The sequence below is a fragment of the Micropterus salmoides genome, unplaced genomic scaffold, assembly GCF_014851395.1.
Source record: "Micropterus salmoides isolate LMB-PRFRI ecotype aquatic unplaced genomic scaffold, ASM1485139v1 Ms_hic_scaffold_4576, whole genome shotgun sequence".
Classification (NCBI taxonomy): Eukaryota; Metazoa; Chordata; class Actinopteri; order Centrarchiformes; family Centrarchidae; genus Micropterus; species Micropterus salmoides.
In genome coordinates, this window is record NW_024044013.1 from 1 (window position 1) to 13,862 (window position 13,862).

General features: G+C 39.0%; 1 protein-coding gene across 1 annotated transcript; it reads right to left on the bottom strand.

Annotated features, from left to right (window-relative positions):
* Window positions 1-9,540: 9,540 nt before the first annotated feature.
* On the bottom strand, window positions 9,541-10,585 carry LOC119887967 (cadherin-7). Its single transcript, XM_038698476.1, has one exon. It carries the CDS (start codon window positions 10,583-10,585, stop codon window positions 10,073-10,075), a length of 513 nt encoding a protein of 170 aa, XP_038554404.1. The 3' UTR covers window positions 9,541-10,072.
* Window positions 10,586-13,862: the final 3,277 nt, after the last annotated feature.

Genomic DNA, 13,862 nt, shown 5'->3' on the forward strand with positions numbered 1-13,862 from the left:
TGCACTTTTTGTCTTTCCAAAAATGTCATAAAACTTGGAGGGCTCTTTGAAAATATTGCAGGAAACTTTTGAGTATTCCTTTGTTTGTCCTTTCGTAACTTTTCTGCCACTGATGCAGACTCGGGTTTGGCAGGAACACGGGAATATCATTATGTTTACTTCAGTAGCAGTAGCTGCGTGGGGTGGAAGCAGTGGGAGGAGGTTAGTTTTGAATGGCACAAGATTTGAACATGCCATAGCAGATTTTGAATTCCCAAGCTTTCCCACTTGTACAATCCCCTTTTTTTGTGGGTTTACCTGTGAATGTATCTGTTAGTATGTATGTGTTCCTGTTTGGCTAGGCTTAGCTGGAGATTGCTTTTCCCCATCCCCTCCTCTAATGTGTCCCCATCCCCTCCTCTAGTGTGTGCATATGGCCATTGTGATGGAGGGTAAAAGGAAATGACAGGCCATTTGAAGATGCTCTAGTTCCTGCATCATGAATAATGCAGAGGGTGCAGCGAGCAGGTTCTCAGCGCAAGCTTCAAAGTTTATCGGCCTCCCCTGTCTCCCTGGGAGAGAGACTACTGTGCTGCAGGGAGATTAGACCGACACCGAGCAGGGACCTGGTCAAACTCAATTAAATACAACCAGGATAATTCCATCCTCTCATTGTGCCATTCGGTTTTATTAGGAAAATAAACCTGGCGTGCTCACACCTTGAAATGACAATAGAAAGGGGGAAAACAGCCAGTGAATTATTAATCAGGAGTCGGCTCCTGGCTTATTTGCTTCATGTAAAAATATGTAAATTAGTGGATGGCAGAAGACATGATCGATGAATATTTTCATCAATTATGTCAGAAAAACAGTGTAAGATCAGCAGAGAGAGACATGCCAGGAAGCAACTTTCCACAGAGGATTGAGACTCGTGACCATTTACGTCTTGGACTCACAATTTACAAATATCAGCTCAAGGTAGTCTAGATTTAAATACAATGGTAGTACTTAACTGCACAGAAGTGGTGTTAAACCTGTGTTGATGGGCTGTAATGGTCCCTCTGATAGACGATTTATTAGTCATCTTGATTTAAATTTATAATTCAGCTGAAGATGACTAAAAGCCCCCCCCAAACACCTCCAGTAGATCTGTTCCTTCCACAGTTTCCAGAGTTTTTTGAGATCTAATTAGCCCTGAAGCCCCTCCTGGTGGCAGATGTAGTCCTACAGAAACCAACCCTTCCCCTCCCTCTCTACTGAGGCTGTTGTAGCATGTAACTATTTTCTGTGTCTACATGATAAACAAACACTTATGCCACCCACACATTCAGCGCTATATCAAGCTTGGCTAATGATGATAAACCTATGTAAAAGTACAAAGTGCTGCTAATTAGGCCTATTTCGATTATGGCTCATTAATGCTGATGTTGCCCTGACATGTTTTGCCAGTCATCACTGGAGAGGACTCCTGTGCATCATTTTCTAATTACTTTAATTCATCATTGTACTGATGCTCTAAGCATGTTCGTATGGGCTCTGTGGTCACATTTTAAATGTGTTTAAATGAGAATTAGGGAAAAAGTGACCCGAAATGAATGAAAACCATGGCTTGTGTGTTGTGCAGAGAGTTGACTGTCCTCTCTTTTTTTGTATTTTATGAGACATTGCGCTAAAAGATTTTCTTTCAACGCATCCAAGCCAAAGACATTTGCTGATGTAATAAGTTTGAGGTTTCTTTCTTTCAAGGGTGAGATTTCAAAGGTTAAAAATGTAAAAAAAAAAAAAAAAAAATAGTCAGAGAGGCAGATAGCAAAAAGAGAGAAAAAAACTAGATTAAACTAAATGTTATTTTTCAAGGATCAAACACAATCCATATCCTTGGAACTGTAGCATATGTCTATGGTGTGTCAAGCTATTAAACGTGCAGTTACATTTTTATGAAGCTGAGTAAACCTTGCCTCTAACATGAGTGAATTTTGAATGAGTTGCTGTTTTCACAATTATGTTGTTGTTTTGACCTTTCTGAGGCGAGGAAAATGGCAGCCTTTGAAGGCTGGACGATTTGCTCATCCTGATGATCATAGTTCATATTTTCTGTCAAATTTTGCTCCACTGGCTAGTTATATACTATACCTCTGGCGCATTCCGTTGGACATGAATGTGTGAATGATGGATCCACCGTGAGTTATTTTCCAGTTATTATCCTAAATTTCTTTCTTTTACACCCTATTACCCTAATCTTGCCACTTTGACCTACTTCTCGGCTCCTTGCGTTCCCCAGGCGTTCAAGGAGCAAGCTGTTGCACTCCTACTCACACACATACCTCCCAAGAGAATTATTTATATAGCCCAGGTCTGGGACCAGTCTAATTTGTGTGGAACTATAGAATACACAAACCTCAGGTCTGACATTTTTTTCTTGCTGAAGGCAAGGCGAACTGTGAGCGCTGCTGAGAAAGACAGAGAATAAAACATGGCGCTGCAATGGCCTTTGATCTTCCTTTCCCCCCTTTTCTCTTTTTCAAAGGACCAGTGAGGAGTCGTCCAGCTGATGCCTGAGCAGGGGCCCCATTGCTCTGCCACCAACAGGCACCCCAGGATGGACGGCCAGCGGATTATTTATTTTTATTTTTGTTCTGTCTGAGAGTGAGAAAACGGAGCCAGACTTTCTTTGGAGTTTTGTTTCATGCTGGGTAATCGCAGAAATAAATATTCACCCGCATGAATAAATATGCGAGGACTAAGTCCCCAGTTGGCTTAAAGTTAAGCTTATATTTCATCTCATTTCTCAGCCTCTGTGCTAGAGAGCAGGGCAACTTATACTTGAGGTAAACGTCTTTAACCCTGACAGAAAGATGTACCTAAAGCACATTTTTTTCACCTTAATATCTACAATGTATTCTTCTCATGATTAACTTCCACAAATCAAAATGCTTCTGTTTGTGGTTGTTTAGTTAACACGTTACATTCTGGCACAAACACAAACATCACACGTGCTCCTAATCTTTTCTTCCTTAAGGTTTAAAACTACACAGACATAATTAAAGAAATTATGCTGCTAATCACATAAAGGTGTTAATATTGCTGCTATTCACACTACACTATAAATAGATGAGAGTAATTGCATGATAAATGATCTCAGACACCTGTGCTACACGTGGAACCAAAAAAGCTACTGCAAAAAATTATTTCTTTAACAGGCAGCCAAGAGGTCAAACTCTATTAGCAATGTTCCAGTAGACAATCTGAGGAAAAGCATGTTCCTCATCTAGTGGAGAGTCTCTGAAAATGGGCACCTCTTTGTCGGGGCAATCTGTTGATGATGCCTGGTTATGATAACAATTGAGTGAAGAGTCTGTAACTGCCCAGGGCCTCCTAAGCCAAGGCGCTGGGCCTACACGTGTAATCAGCCGAGGTGCAGATAGAGCCCCTGATAGCAGATGGTCCCTGATTGCTCATAAGTACCCCCAGGCATCAGGCATTTAAGAGACTTTCTGCTGATTTTGATTGACAGCTGGTCAATCCAAATCATCATCTGGTCGCAACCGTTATCAGTGTTGGAATTTACATCAGATGCCTGTGTTCGAGCCACTGTCAATCTACTTAGATATAAGAGATGTGATCTACCAGCTGCTACAATATCATTAAAATATGTATTGGGTTTACAAGTCGAACTTTTTCATAAAACTCAGAAAACAAATGGCTTTGGAGGAAACAAAAGAGAATTTCACAATATTTTTTTTAGTATATAGGTATTGACTATAAGTTTTAAAGTGCTGAACAGTTACGGGTTAATGCTAAATGCTAAATAACGTTTCAGTCTTTCGCAAAAATGCTAGCATAGTGTTACAGTAGCACAAGTAAAGTTTCAGCCTATGGTTTCAGCACTACATATGTAGAATATACGTTTTAAAGCGAGATTATGTAATATTAGCGACTACTGTGGCTGCACGTGGCAGTTATGGGTTATTGCTAAAGGCTAACAATTGGTCAGTGATTAGCTAAAATCCTAAAGTATTGTTATAGTAGCAAAAGTGGAGTTTCAGCACAAGATTTTTAAAGCTAGAGTAGATGGACTTTTATAAATGAATGACCATCCGTTACATTGAAGCCCTTGTCAAATGAGTTAATACAATGCATCCTGGCCTCATTCCTAAATGAAAAAAAGTGTCCCAAAACTGTTTTCCAAAACAGCATGTAAAAGTGTTGGTAAGTACTAGTCCAGCAACAGGCTTACTGGTCTTCAGTACGTTACATAAGTCCTACTTGTTTTAGGTTTATAACAGAACTACTTGGTTAGGTTTAAGAAAAGATTGGTTTAGGTTGAAATTAATCATTACATAAGCCTTGTGTTGTAAGTAGTAAGTCACATGACAAAACACGTTAACTTTGATTATCTTTCAAATGAGAACCTCGTTCCTTAGTGAAAGTTCTGAGTTTACTTGACCCTCCTTTCACGCACTATGTCGCTCTACAACATCTTCTGCCACTAGAGGTCACAGCTAAACTCAAAAACTTAAATATGGGTTGTAATAAACAATATAATAATCTTGCGAGGATGGTCTGCACAATGCTGATTAAGCCTATCACCCCCAGGCCAATCAATCTGGAGTATTTGGAGTATAAAATAGTTGTTAAACCTTGAGTCTGTGGTGACATTCCAACCAGAAATGACTGGTTTGCCAGAGCTGAAGGGGGAGCATCCGTAGCAACAGCTTCAACTCAGTATGGCAGAGCCTATAAACACGTGTCGACAGTGTTGTGTAATTACTATCAGAAAAGGGAGACAAACGTTCTGTACTTTTATTGCAGATGATATGCAGTGGTACATTTCTTTTGATCCTAATGATCTTAACAGACTATTGATTCTCCATGACTGCACTTTAATATTGACAAAACTGAGGTATGAATCATCGCTCCAGCTCACATTGGCAAAACAGATCAACAATCCTTTGGTTCTAGATGGTTATCTAGTGAGTACCAGTGTGCAAGATTTTAGGATTACGATTTGACTCCAGTCTATGTTTAAACAAACACATCACAAAACTGACCCCGACAAGTTTCCTGCAGCTCAGAAATACTGCAAAAATTAGATCCATCATTACACCTCAAGACAAAAAAAAAAGCTCCCGTTTAGACAACTGTAATGTTCTTTTTTCTCAACTTCAACTTACTCCCATTTTAACTTCATTACAGTGGCTCCCAGTTCATTACCCAGTTTGTTTAGAATCAATTTAATTTAATTACCTATAATTTATTACATGATAAAGCCCCAGAATACACTGTAGAACTGTTACTGTTAGTGCCCTTTGCACTATCTGAGGTCATCAGAGCAATGCCCAACAATCAATATATTTAAATCTAGTTTGAATTATGGTTTGGCCATTTTGCAGTAATTAATTTTATTGTAATTATTGCACTGATTTTGTATTTAACATTACTTTAGCCCTTTTGTTGTTGTAATTTTGTAATGTAATGTTTTTATGTACTTTTAATTTAATTGTTAAACACTGTGTAAACCTTTGTTTTTGAGAAGTGCTATTCAAATAAATATTCTTTGTAGTACAATGCCCTTTATAAAGTTTGGTAAAATTAACTGCCATAAGATACTGATTATACCAGACCAAGTGAGGTTAAAGCAACAAGCACACAAAAGTATACTGAATACAGCAATGGTGTTTTATTGTATAGGAATTCAACTTTTTATTCTTGAAGAAGGATGTGTTATTTTTACTAATGTATTGAACATTTTACCTTTTTTTCAGGTTTCAAGGTGCTTTAGAATTAAAGTATTATTAAGTATTAACAAGAAATTATTGTATGTTCAAACTTCAACCAACTCTAAATTTCATCCAATTCCACTTCAAGAGTTTTTCATCTTCTGATTACTACAAGAACCCTTCTACTGTCTTTGCTATGTCTAGCTCTTATAAGTGATCTTTGTGGTTTTGAAAACGCTATGCAAGAGGCTATCATATACAGTAACCTGTGAATATGTAAGAAAGAACACTTTCCACATCCCTTCCTGTAGGTTTGTGTGAACTGCATCACAATGAGCACAAACAGTGACCTTGGTTACTCCTGACTCGCACTTAAAAAATCTCAGATGTTTTGTTTTTGCCAGGTTCAAAGCTTTGGAAACTATGTCAATACCTGTAAGGAGACACATATTTACCAAGCAAAGATGCATAACAAGTTCATTGCAATCTCTTGCATCACTGTGAATTATACTGTCAGTTGTATTCATGAACCTCTGTGTGCTGTCGAGATGCAGCAACAGCTAAGAGACACTAGTTGGCTAACAAATTTACATTGTTGCGGGTCATCACCTGTGTTAGATTTGCATACTTGACTACAGTTATTGCTTGAATTTAAAAGTGACATAATGGAAGAACCAGTGCAAATTGATTCTGGATTTCATATGTACTCTGCAACAGATTTTAGCAGATATATTTTTGATATATTTCTAGATATAAAGGAAATGTATTTACCATCAAAAGATGGATCAAAGCAGGTCATGGTCCAATTTGAGCTCATGATACCACGTCAAGACCAACAACAACGCAAAAGAAAGGAGACAAAATGTTGTGGGTCTTCCTAACTTTCTCCCAATTTGTAACGTCCAATGCGCTGTGTGGAATACAAACAATACAGTAATCCTTACTGGCTACCTTCCAGTTACAGTAACATGCTGCTGTGGACCATATATTTTGTATGAAAGTTCACTTACAGGAAAACTATGGTATAGTAATTAACAGTTAACCTATATTATATTTACCATGGCAAATCTAAAATATTATTAAAATTTAACCTACTTTTTTGTTCCAGTACGCCTATAGTAAAAAATGTCTTTAGGGCTGGGGGAGTTGCACTGTTGGAATTTGCCCCCGGACACCAGTATTTCTAAAATTCAGGAGATCTCCCTGGTTAATTGGTTGGCTCAAATGGAGACAGTGTATCACCTGCATATGTTGGTGCAGTGGGTGTACCAACACATAATACCCCAAACTGATAAAAGAGGCCCCAAACATTCATTGACAAGGGCCACAATTTTTGCATCCAAAAGCTGAAGTATTACAGCTTCATTTCCAACTTAAATGGTTCCCAAACTGTCTTAGAGGTGTAATAGTCGATTTTGACCCGACTGAAATTAGAGGTACAATTTAAACTGCTGGTTATAGATCGCATCTGGAATCCTCATGTCTTTTCAACATTGCTGTGTTGAATTAATTGACCAGGGTACTCTATAGGCAAGTCTTCTCGTCAGGGCCGTAGGTAGACATGGAGCCTTAGGTGTTGTCTCTTGAATTTTGGGGGCTTTGTGAGGAAGAATTTACATTCTGTTGTTACACATTTTTAAGGCTTATTCAGATATTTCAAATGGGAAGACGACCATATTCTTGAATTTGCACGCTTCTAGGCCAAAATAAGGTCTTTGAAAACCCTGAGCCTGAAATATGATTGGCCACCCAAGGTTCCACACCATTATTCCACCATATTATAAAACTGTGATTGTCTGTGACTGCCTGGTCAGAGGTGGGACATTATTCTCACAGAATAAAGCATGACAGCTTTAAATAACATTTGTAACGTTGCTGCTCTGTTGTGTAGTGATTGGTAGGTCTATTCATCTTTTAAATAAAATTCGTAACACAGGAATGTAAGATACTGTTATGTTAGCAATTAAAGTACATATGAGAAATGCTAAATTAATGCTATTCCGACGTGTGTGTGTGTGTGTGTGTGTGTGTGTGTGTGTGTGTGTGCAGACATACCATATGCCATCCCTACATAAGTCAGTGCCCCACTTGGGCCACCCTAGTCAAAAAAGTCTGGACATGTCACGTCATGTTAAAACAACATTTAATATTCTTTAAAGGAGATAACAGTCATAGAAAATACAATGTTAAATAAATATAGAAAATGTAAAAAAATTACAATATTATGAAAGTTTGTCAGGTGGGTGTAACCATAAGACAGAGAGGACATGTCTTGGTTGTTGTCTGTGGGATTTGGGGGATTTGAATAGCATGAAAGAAGAAGTGTTAACACTTTGCAGTTACACAAAAATTACACATGGTGTGTTTTAAAGGCTCATTCAGATAATCTTAAAGAAAATATTCTTAAATGTTGCTATTTAAAGTCCAATATAAATCCTTTGAATCAACATTTAGCACCTTGCAAGGAGATCAAATTTTCAGAATATAAAAAATAAAACTGTTAAATAATAAAATGTGAAAATATAAGAACATTTTATAGACCTTTTTGGTTTGTTAAACATTTCTTAGTTTGTACTGTCATGGAGCCCTGGCTCAAGTCAAATGAAGACAGTGTACACGTGTCTTTGTCAGGCGTCACATTAGGTGCAGTATTTGAATGCACCTTTAAGGGAGCTTACTGTGATTGAAGCAGGCCTGACTAACTTGCACAAGGTTCCTCGATGGCCGAAGGTGAGCCTCGCAGTCATCACACACGCCTCGGTGGAGCGTCGGTGCTTTGTCTGGATCAGGCCTTTCAACTACAAAAGCCTCATCAAAAATAGTCTCCCCATCGCTATTTAACCCCCGTCTAGTTCCTCGAGCTCATCACATGCACATTGTGAAGCACCATTTCTTTTAAATCATTGATTATTATTGTCAGATGTTGGCTGTTTATTATCAGAAATAACCTCTTTTCATTTACTTACTTCTCTCTATTCAGATGGACTGAAAGAAATCATTTAAGTCTTTAAGGAACTGAATGTCTTTTATTTTCAGCAAAAGGATAAAACATCATTTGCACAATTCTGCCTCTTCAAAATAAATAATAATACATATCGGTTGTACATGTTGACTCCCAATTGTAACATGTAACTTGTTTAAGCTGGATAAACAAAACTGGCACAATGCGGCACATGATTATTATCATACAGTATGTCCTTTCACCATCAATAAACAAACCATGGACATCAATGATTTCATTTCTGAATGACAATATATGCTGGACTCTGCAAACTACAGAAGCAAAATTCATTTACTTACAAACTGCAACTTCACCCAGTTACGGACTGTCACTTCAGAAACAAGTAATTTTTTCTAGAGTCTAGGTGGCGTGAACCTCGCTATCAAACACAACAAAGACAGATCCTTCAGCAAAGCTTTCTCATGTAGCAAATGTTCCCAGTCCCCCGCCCCCTATACAAAAGCAGAACAACTGAATTATAGCTCAGAAATCATACATATTGGACTTGGCCATAGAAAGGCGGAAGAAAAAACAGACTCAGACAAACACTACATTGCAACATCTGCAAAATGTATTGTTAGAATAAGAGAAATGATATGCTTTCCTGTTTTACCCAGTGGAGACATCAAACTGTCGAGCGTGTCATTCTTTTTATTATTTGCACAACTTATGTCTTCACATCACTTCCTTAGCACATCAACTACTTGTTTATACTGCACTTTTCATATAGTGTTGAAATGTTTGACAGAGTCCATGAATAATGTTGCTCCGTATTTAAATGTTTATGAAAAACAGCTTCTCAACACCCCCCCTCCCCCGGAACCCCAAAAAAAAGAGGAAGAAGAAAATAAAAACCCATAGAAATCGGCAAATTTTATATGAACAGTCAAGTGACTGCTGATTAGCCGCCAGGGAGACAGCATTTCATGAGAAACGTTTATGTTTCTTTTAGCACAAAGATAGCAAAGGAATGCATCAAAGCAAGAGTGCTGGGCCCGTGCCCATCGCTGGAATGAAAGGACAGGTGCCTCCCCATAAGAATGCTCCAACATGTATGCATTCTGCAGTCAATAGTTGGACTGAAGCCCAAAATCTGAAACCTTTAATGTCTTTTGCACACAAGGTTTCCTCCTCAGTCAAGCCACTTTTGAAGTCTGTGTCAAAACTCACCATGGCACGCTTTTGAAAATCCATACAAGGAGGTAAACAAACTGAAAACCTTTGAAGTCAAAGTGTTTTTCTTTCAATCTCGCTTGTGTTGTCTTTGAATCTTCCTCCAATGCACTAAGGCAGACAAAATCATTTTCTCTGACAATATATTACTCTTATTTTTTTTATAAGTCCAAGAAATGTTAGGAGAGAAATTTAGGGGCTAAGAGAAGACACCGGTGCCGTCGCTGTTGCCATACAGGTCGGCCAGCTTTTTGAAGCGTGGTCCCCAGCTGCTGAGATAGTCATAGTTCTGATCTGAGTCTGTACTTAGTGACTCCAGTGAGCTTAGCGACTCTGCTACAGAGCCGCTGCCTTCAAACGCATATGTCTGCAGAGAGTCATATGGGGGAGCTGACGGGTCCACATCAGCATCCTTAAGTCGCTCCCAAATAAACTCTCGAAACACCACGTTGTCCGGCAGGGATTTATAGGCCGGGCGAGTGGTTGATGGGTAATGAAAGAAGGTGGGAGTATCTGGTGTGACATCTCGCCGCACGTTGGGGTCTCTGATGACGTTTAGGTTGCGGAGGGCAACCATGTCGAAGGCCTCTGTGTCCTCCTCGCCCCCGCCCTCGTCGTCGTAACGTACGATGTTCTCTCTGATGTCCCTTTCCTCCTCCAGAATCAGAGGCTCCTTCCTCCTCCGACGCATTGTCACAATTAGCAGGACCATGACTGCAGAGAAAGGGAGAGATGTCTGAGTCAATACTGACTGGCAATGCGCATCTTTTCTGTGCAACTCAGCTAAAAAGGTACATGGTACAAGGTAGATTTACTTATACATATATATCAGGGCTGACCCCGAATAGTTGAAGATTCGATGGGTTGAGCCTGATTCGACTGTCAATCTCACAGTCGAAGCTTCGCAGTGAAACAAAGATCATGCCATTTTGGCAATATGGGGGTGCTCAACATCATTTTACATAGAACTACCAGTTTTCTGACAATAACTTAATAACGTTACAATACACATTTCAACATTTAATGCTGTAAATTAACATGTAAAAAGAAAAAAAACTTTCAATAAATGTTTTTAAAGTGCGTGAATAAATCCAAATTTGTAACCCTAACCTTGGGTCTTCAGTGCGCATGTATAGGTATAGCGTGTATGTATGTGTGTAGTGGCAGGAGGAACACTTGCTGAAGAGACCTAGCCTCAACTTCACTGGTGTGCCGAGTTGTCCGCACCTCGCTGTACTTTTGGATAATTTTTCACCACAAAAAGAATATTATATCGTTTTTAAACAGCTGGCTACTTGAAATAGACCCGGGAGGAACCGCAACATGCATGCAGTTGTCGGTAGGCATGTATGCAAAACTCTGACCGGTGAATGGCAGGCGAGAGAGAGAGAGAAAAGGGTCAATAAGCTTCAGTTTAGCTTCAGCTTGCAATCGCCATGCACAAAAACACACATGATTCGACTATCAGTCAACTACAGGCAGAACTTGATGATTCTGATTCGACTATGTAAATCCTTAGTTGGGGACAGCCCTAATATATACACACACACGCACACACACACACACACACTTGAAATAGTTAGCTAACAGTAATGGATACATGGTTGAAATGGTTCAGCTTAAAGCAAGGAGGCTTAAACCACCCACACACTGATAGTACAATTGTATGGAAATATTATTGTAGGCTACCAATGTCCACTTTTATATAGACGATAGTGTTAAATAACATCCTGTTGAAAATCAGTTCAAATGAATACATTTGAAACATGACAGGTGGTGTCAGTGAAGGGGTGTTTGAGTTCATCTAGCTAAAAAGGTTGGGGCAGGTCTGCACTATGAATCTAATCAGGGTTTACTAAAGTAAACCTGCAATGCAATATATTGTGCCCCTCCGTGGTTTCCACCACCTACATTTAGTTTTAAGACTTCCACCCAACTGGAATCTGTGGCCCTCTGAGATCTTAACAGAAGCCCTCCTCCAGCCCCCGTTCCCTCTCCCATACATTATTGCTGAAAATAACTCTACGCCAAGCAAACTGGCAAATGTCTAATGATCCTCTATCCATCAATGTCAAGCTGGTGCCAGTGAAATACGTTCCGTGGGCCCATATTTCTTTTCCTTCTCTGTGTTGAGCTACTGCAAGCAGCAGAGAAAGAGGCCCAGGAACCAAATTCAAACACCACTTCACAACGTCTAATAAGGGAGCAAATGGAAGAGATGGAAGGGAAGAAAGTGTCACATTGAAGGTGCGGGAGATGAATGGGTAGCTCTCTGTTGGGTATTGGTGACTGCTGGTACCCTACTACAGCGCACAAGTAACACCATTCAACCATTTTTGTGAAATATTTAGATTGTCCTCCCAGTCTAATATCCACTACTGATATCCATGACACCTTTTTGTGCTTTAAGACAGAATGGCAAATATTTCTGTGGGAAGATTTTTCCCCTGATTTTAGTAACTCAAGTCATTCTAAATTCTATTCGATTCAGTCGTGCTTCTCCAAAGTGAATTGCAAAGTGGCACATTGAAATAGAATATTCTCAGTGCTTTCCAGCAAAGCTCTTAGGGTTTAATGCCTAGAAGGCACCACGATGCGTCACAGACTGGAAGCGGGCCAACATCCAATCACGTCCTACTAGGATGAGCAGGTGGGTCGCCGAGCATATAAATAGTCATTGTCAGGAACCAAGGGCCCTGTAAGAAATGATTTCCAGCCCAGACAGTTTAGCAAACACATAACCATAATGCTATAGGAGCCCCACTCTTCATAACACATTTACTGATGATGTACACTAAATGAAAAACAGAGATCAATTTAGTGTTACAAAGGCTTTTGCTGTAATTGAATTGTTTAAATGATCTACCCCGCACAATCGATAGTGAACAAGGTGAGTTTTCTGTGCTGCCCTTTTCTTACCGCATGAATCAGTGAATGTGCTTTCTCATCAGAGTATTTGTTCCCCCCCATGTGCTGTGTGATTTTGGTGAACTTGGGACTGATTATTCATTAATTTTATCACCCACACACTTCCTATGTCGCTGCTCTACTGCAGTGCAATTTCTAAGAGAGTTATCAATTGGCAGCTGAGACATTGTCTGACAAGAAAGGAGGCTTTTGTTTAATACTACCAGTGGTAGGAAGATTGTTTATTAAATAAATAAACCATCCTTCCCAAATGTTTAAAGGCCCTGAAAACCTGTTGTTGCTTTTAAACTCTGATCAAACCACATGAACACAGTCTCAGTGAAGCACATTATCTGAGCTTTTCACTGCTAAACTCTTAATAAACAGTACATTTTTTTTAACTTTGATTGTTGCTTCTTAGTCACAACTATGCATTGTTATAAGAAAGACGTTTTTAGCGGTTTTAAAGCATACAGCGCTTGCTGAGGTTGAACAGGATGTCCCCCGATACATTGCTACATCATGAAAGTGACAAAACTCTAAAACTTGTTACGAAAAATGTAAAAATAAATAATTGAAAATTCTGTCTGGACAGAGCATGCTGCCACAGTTTAGCTTCTGATTAAAAGCTTGATTTGACGGGCAATTAATTAACCAGCTGTTCAGTATCCACTGTACATATAAAAACAGCATGGGATATTTTTCATAGCCAATTAGTACACAAAGCTGGACAGAATATTTTAACTCTGAAGGACTTGATATAAATTCTTCTCATATCTATTCACAGCTATACCCCGCCCACATATTCGGTTTCACTCATAACATAAATAATTAAATAAACACTTTCAATGCCATTGACTGACAATAATAACAATTGAACTTTGTTTTTGTTTTTTTAACAGTGTGTCATTGTTGATTTGAAATGCAGTTCTTAAAAGACTTAGTTTCATCATTGTGAATAGACTTATGGCCTTTTCACACCCAAAAGTAATATTTTTGTTACATTGTATATGTTTGATCAGGTCAGTTTTGGTTTCACATTGCACTTATCTTGCACACTAAAGAACTATACATGACAAATT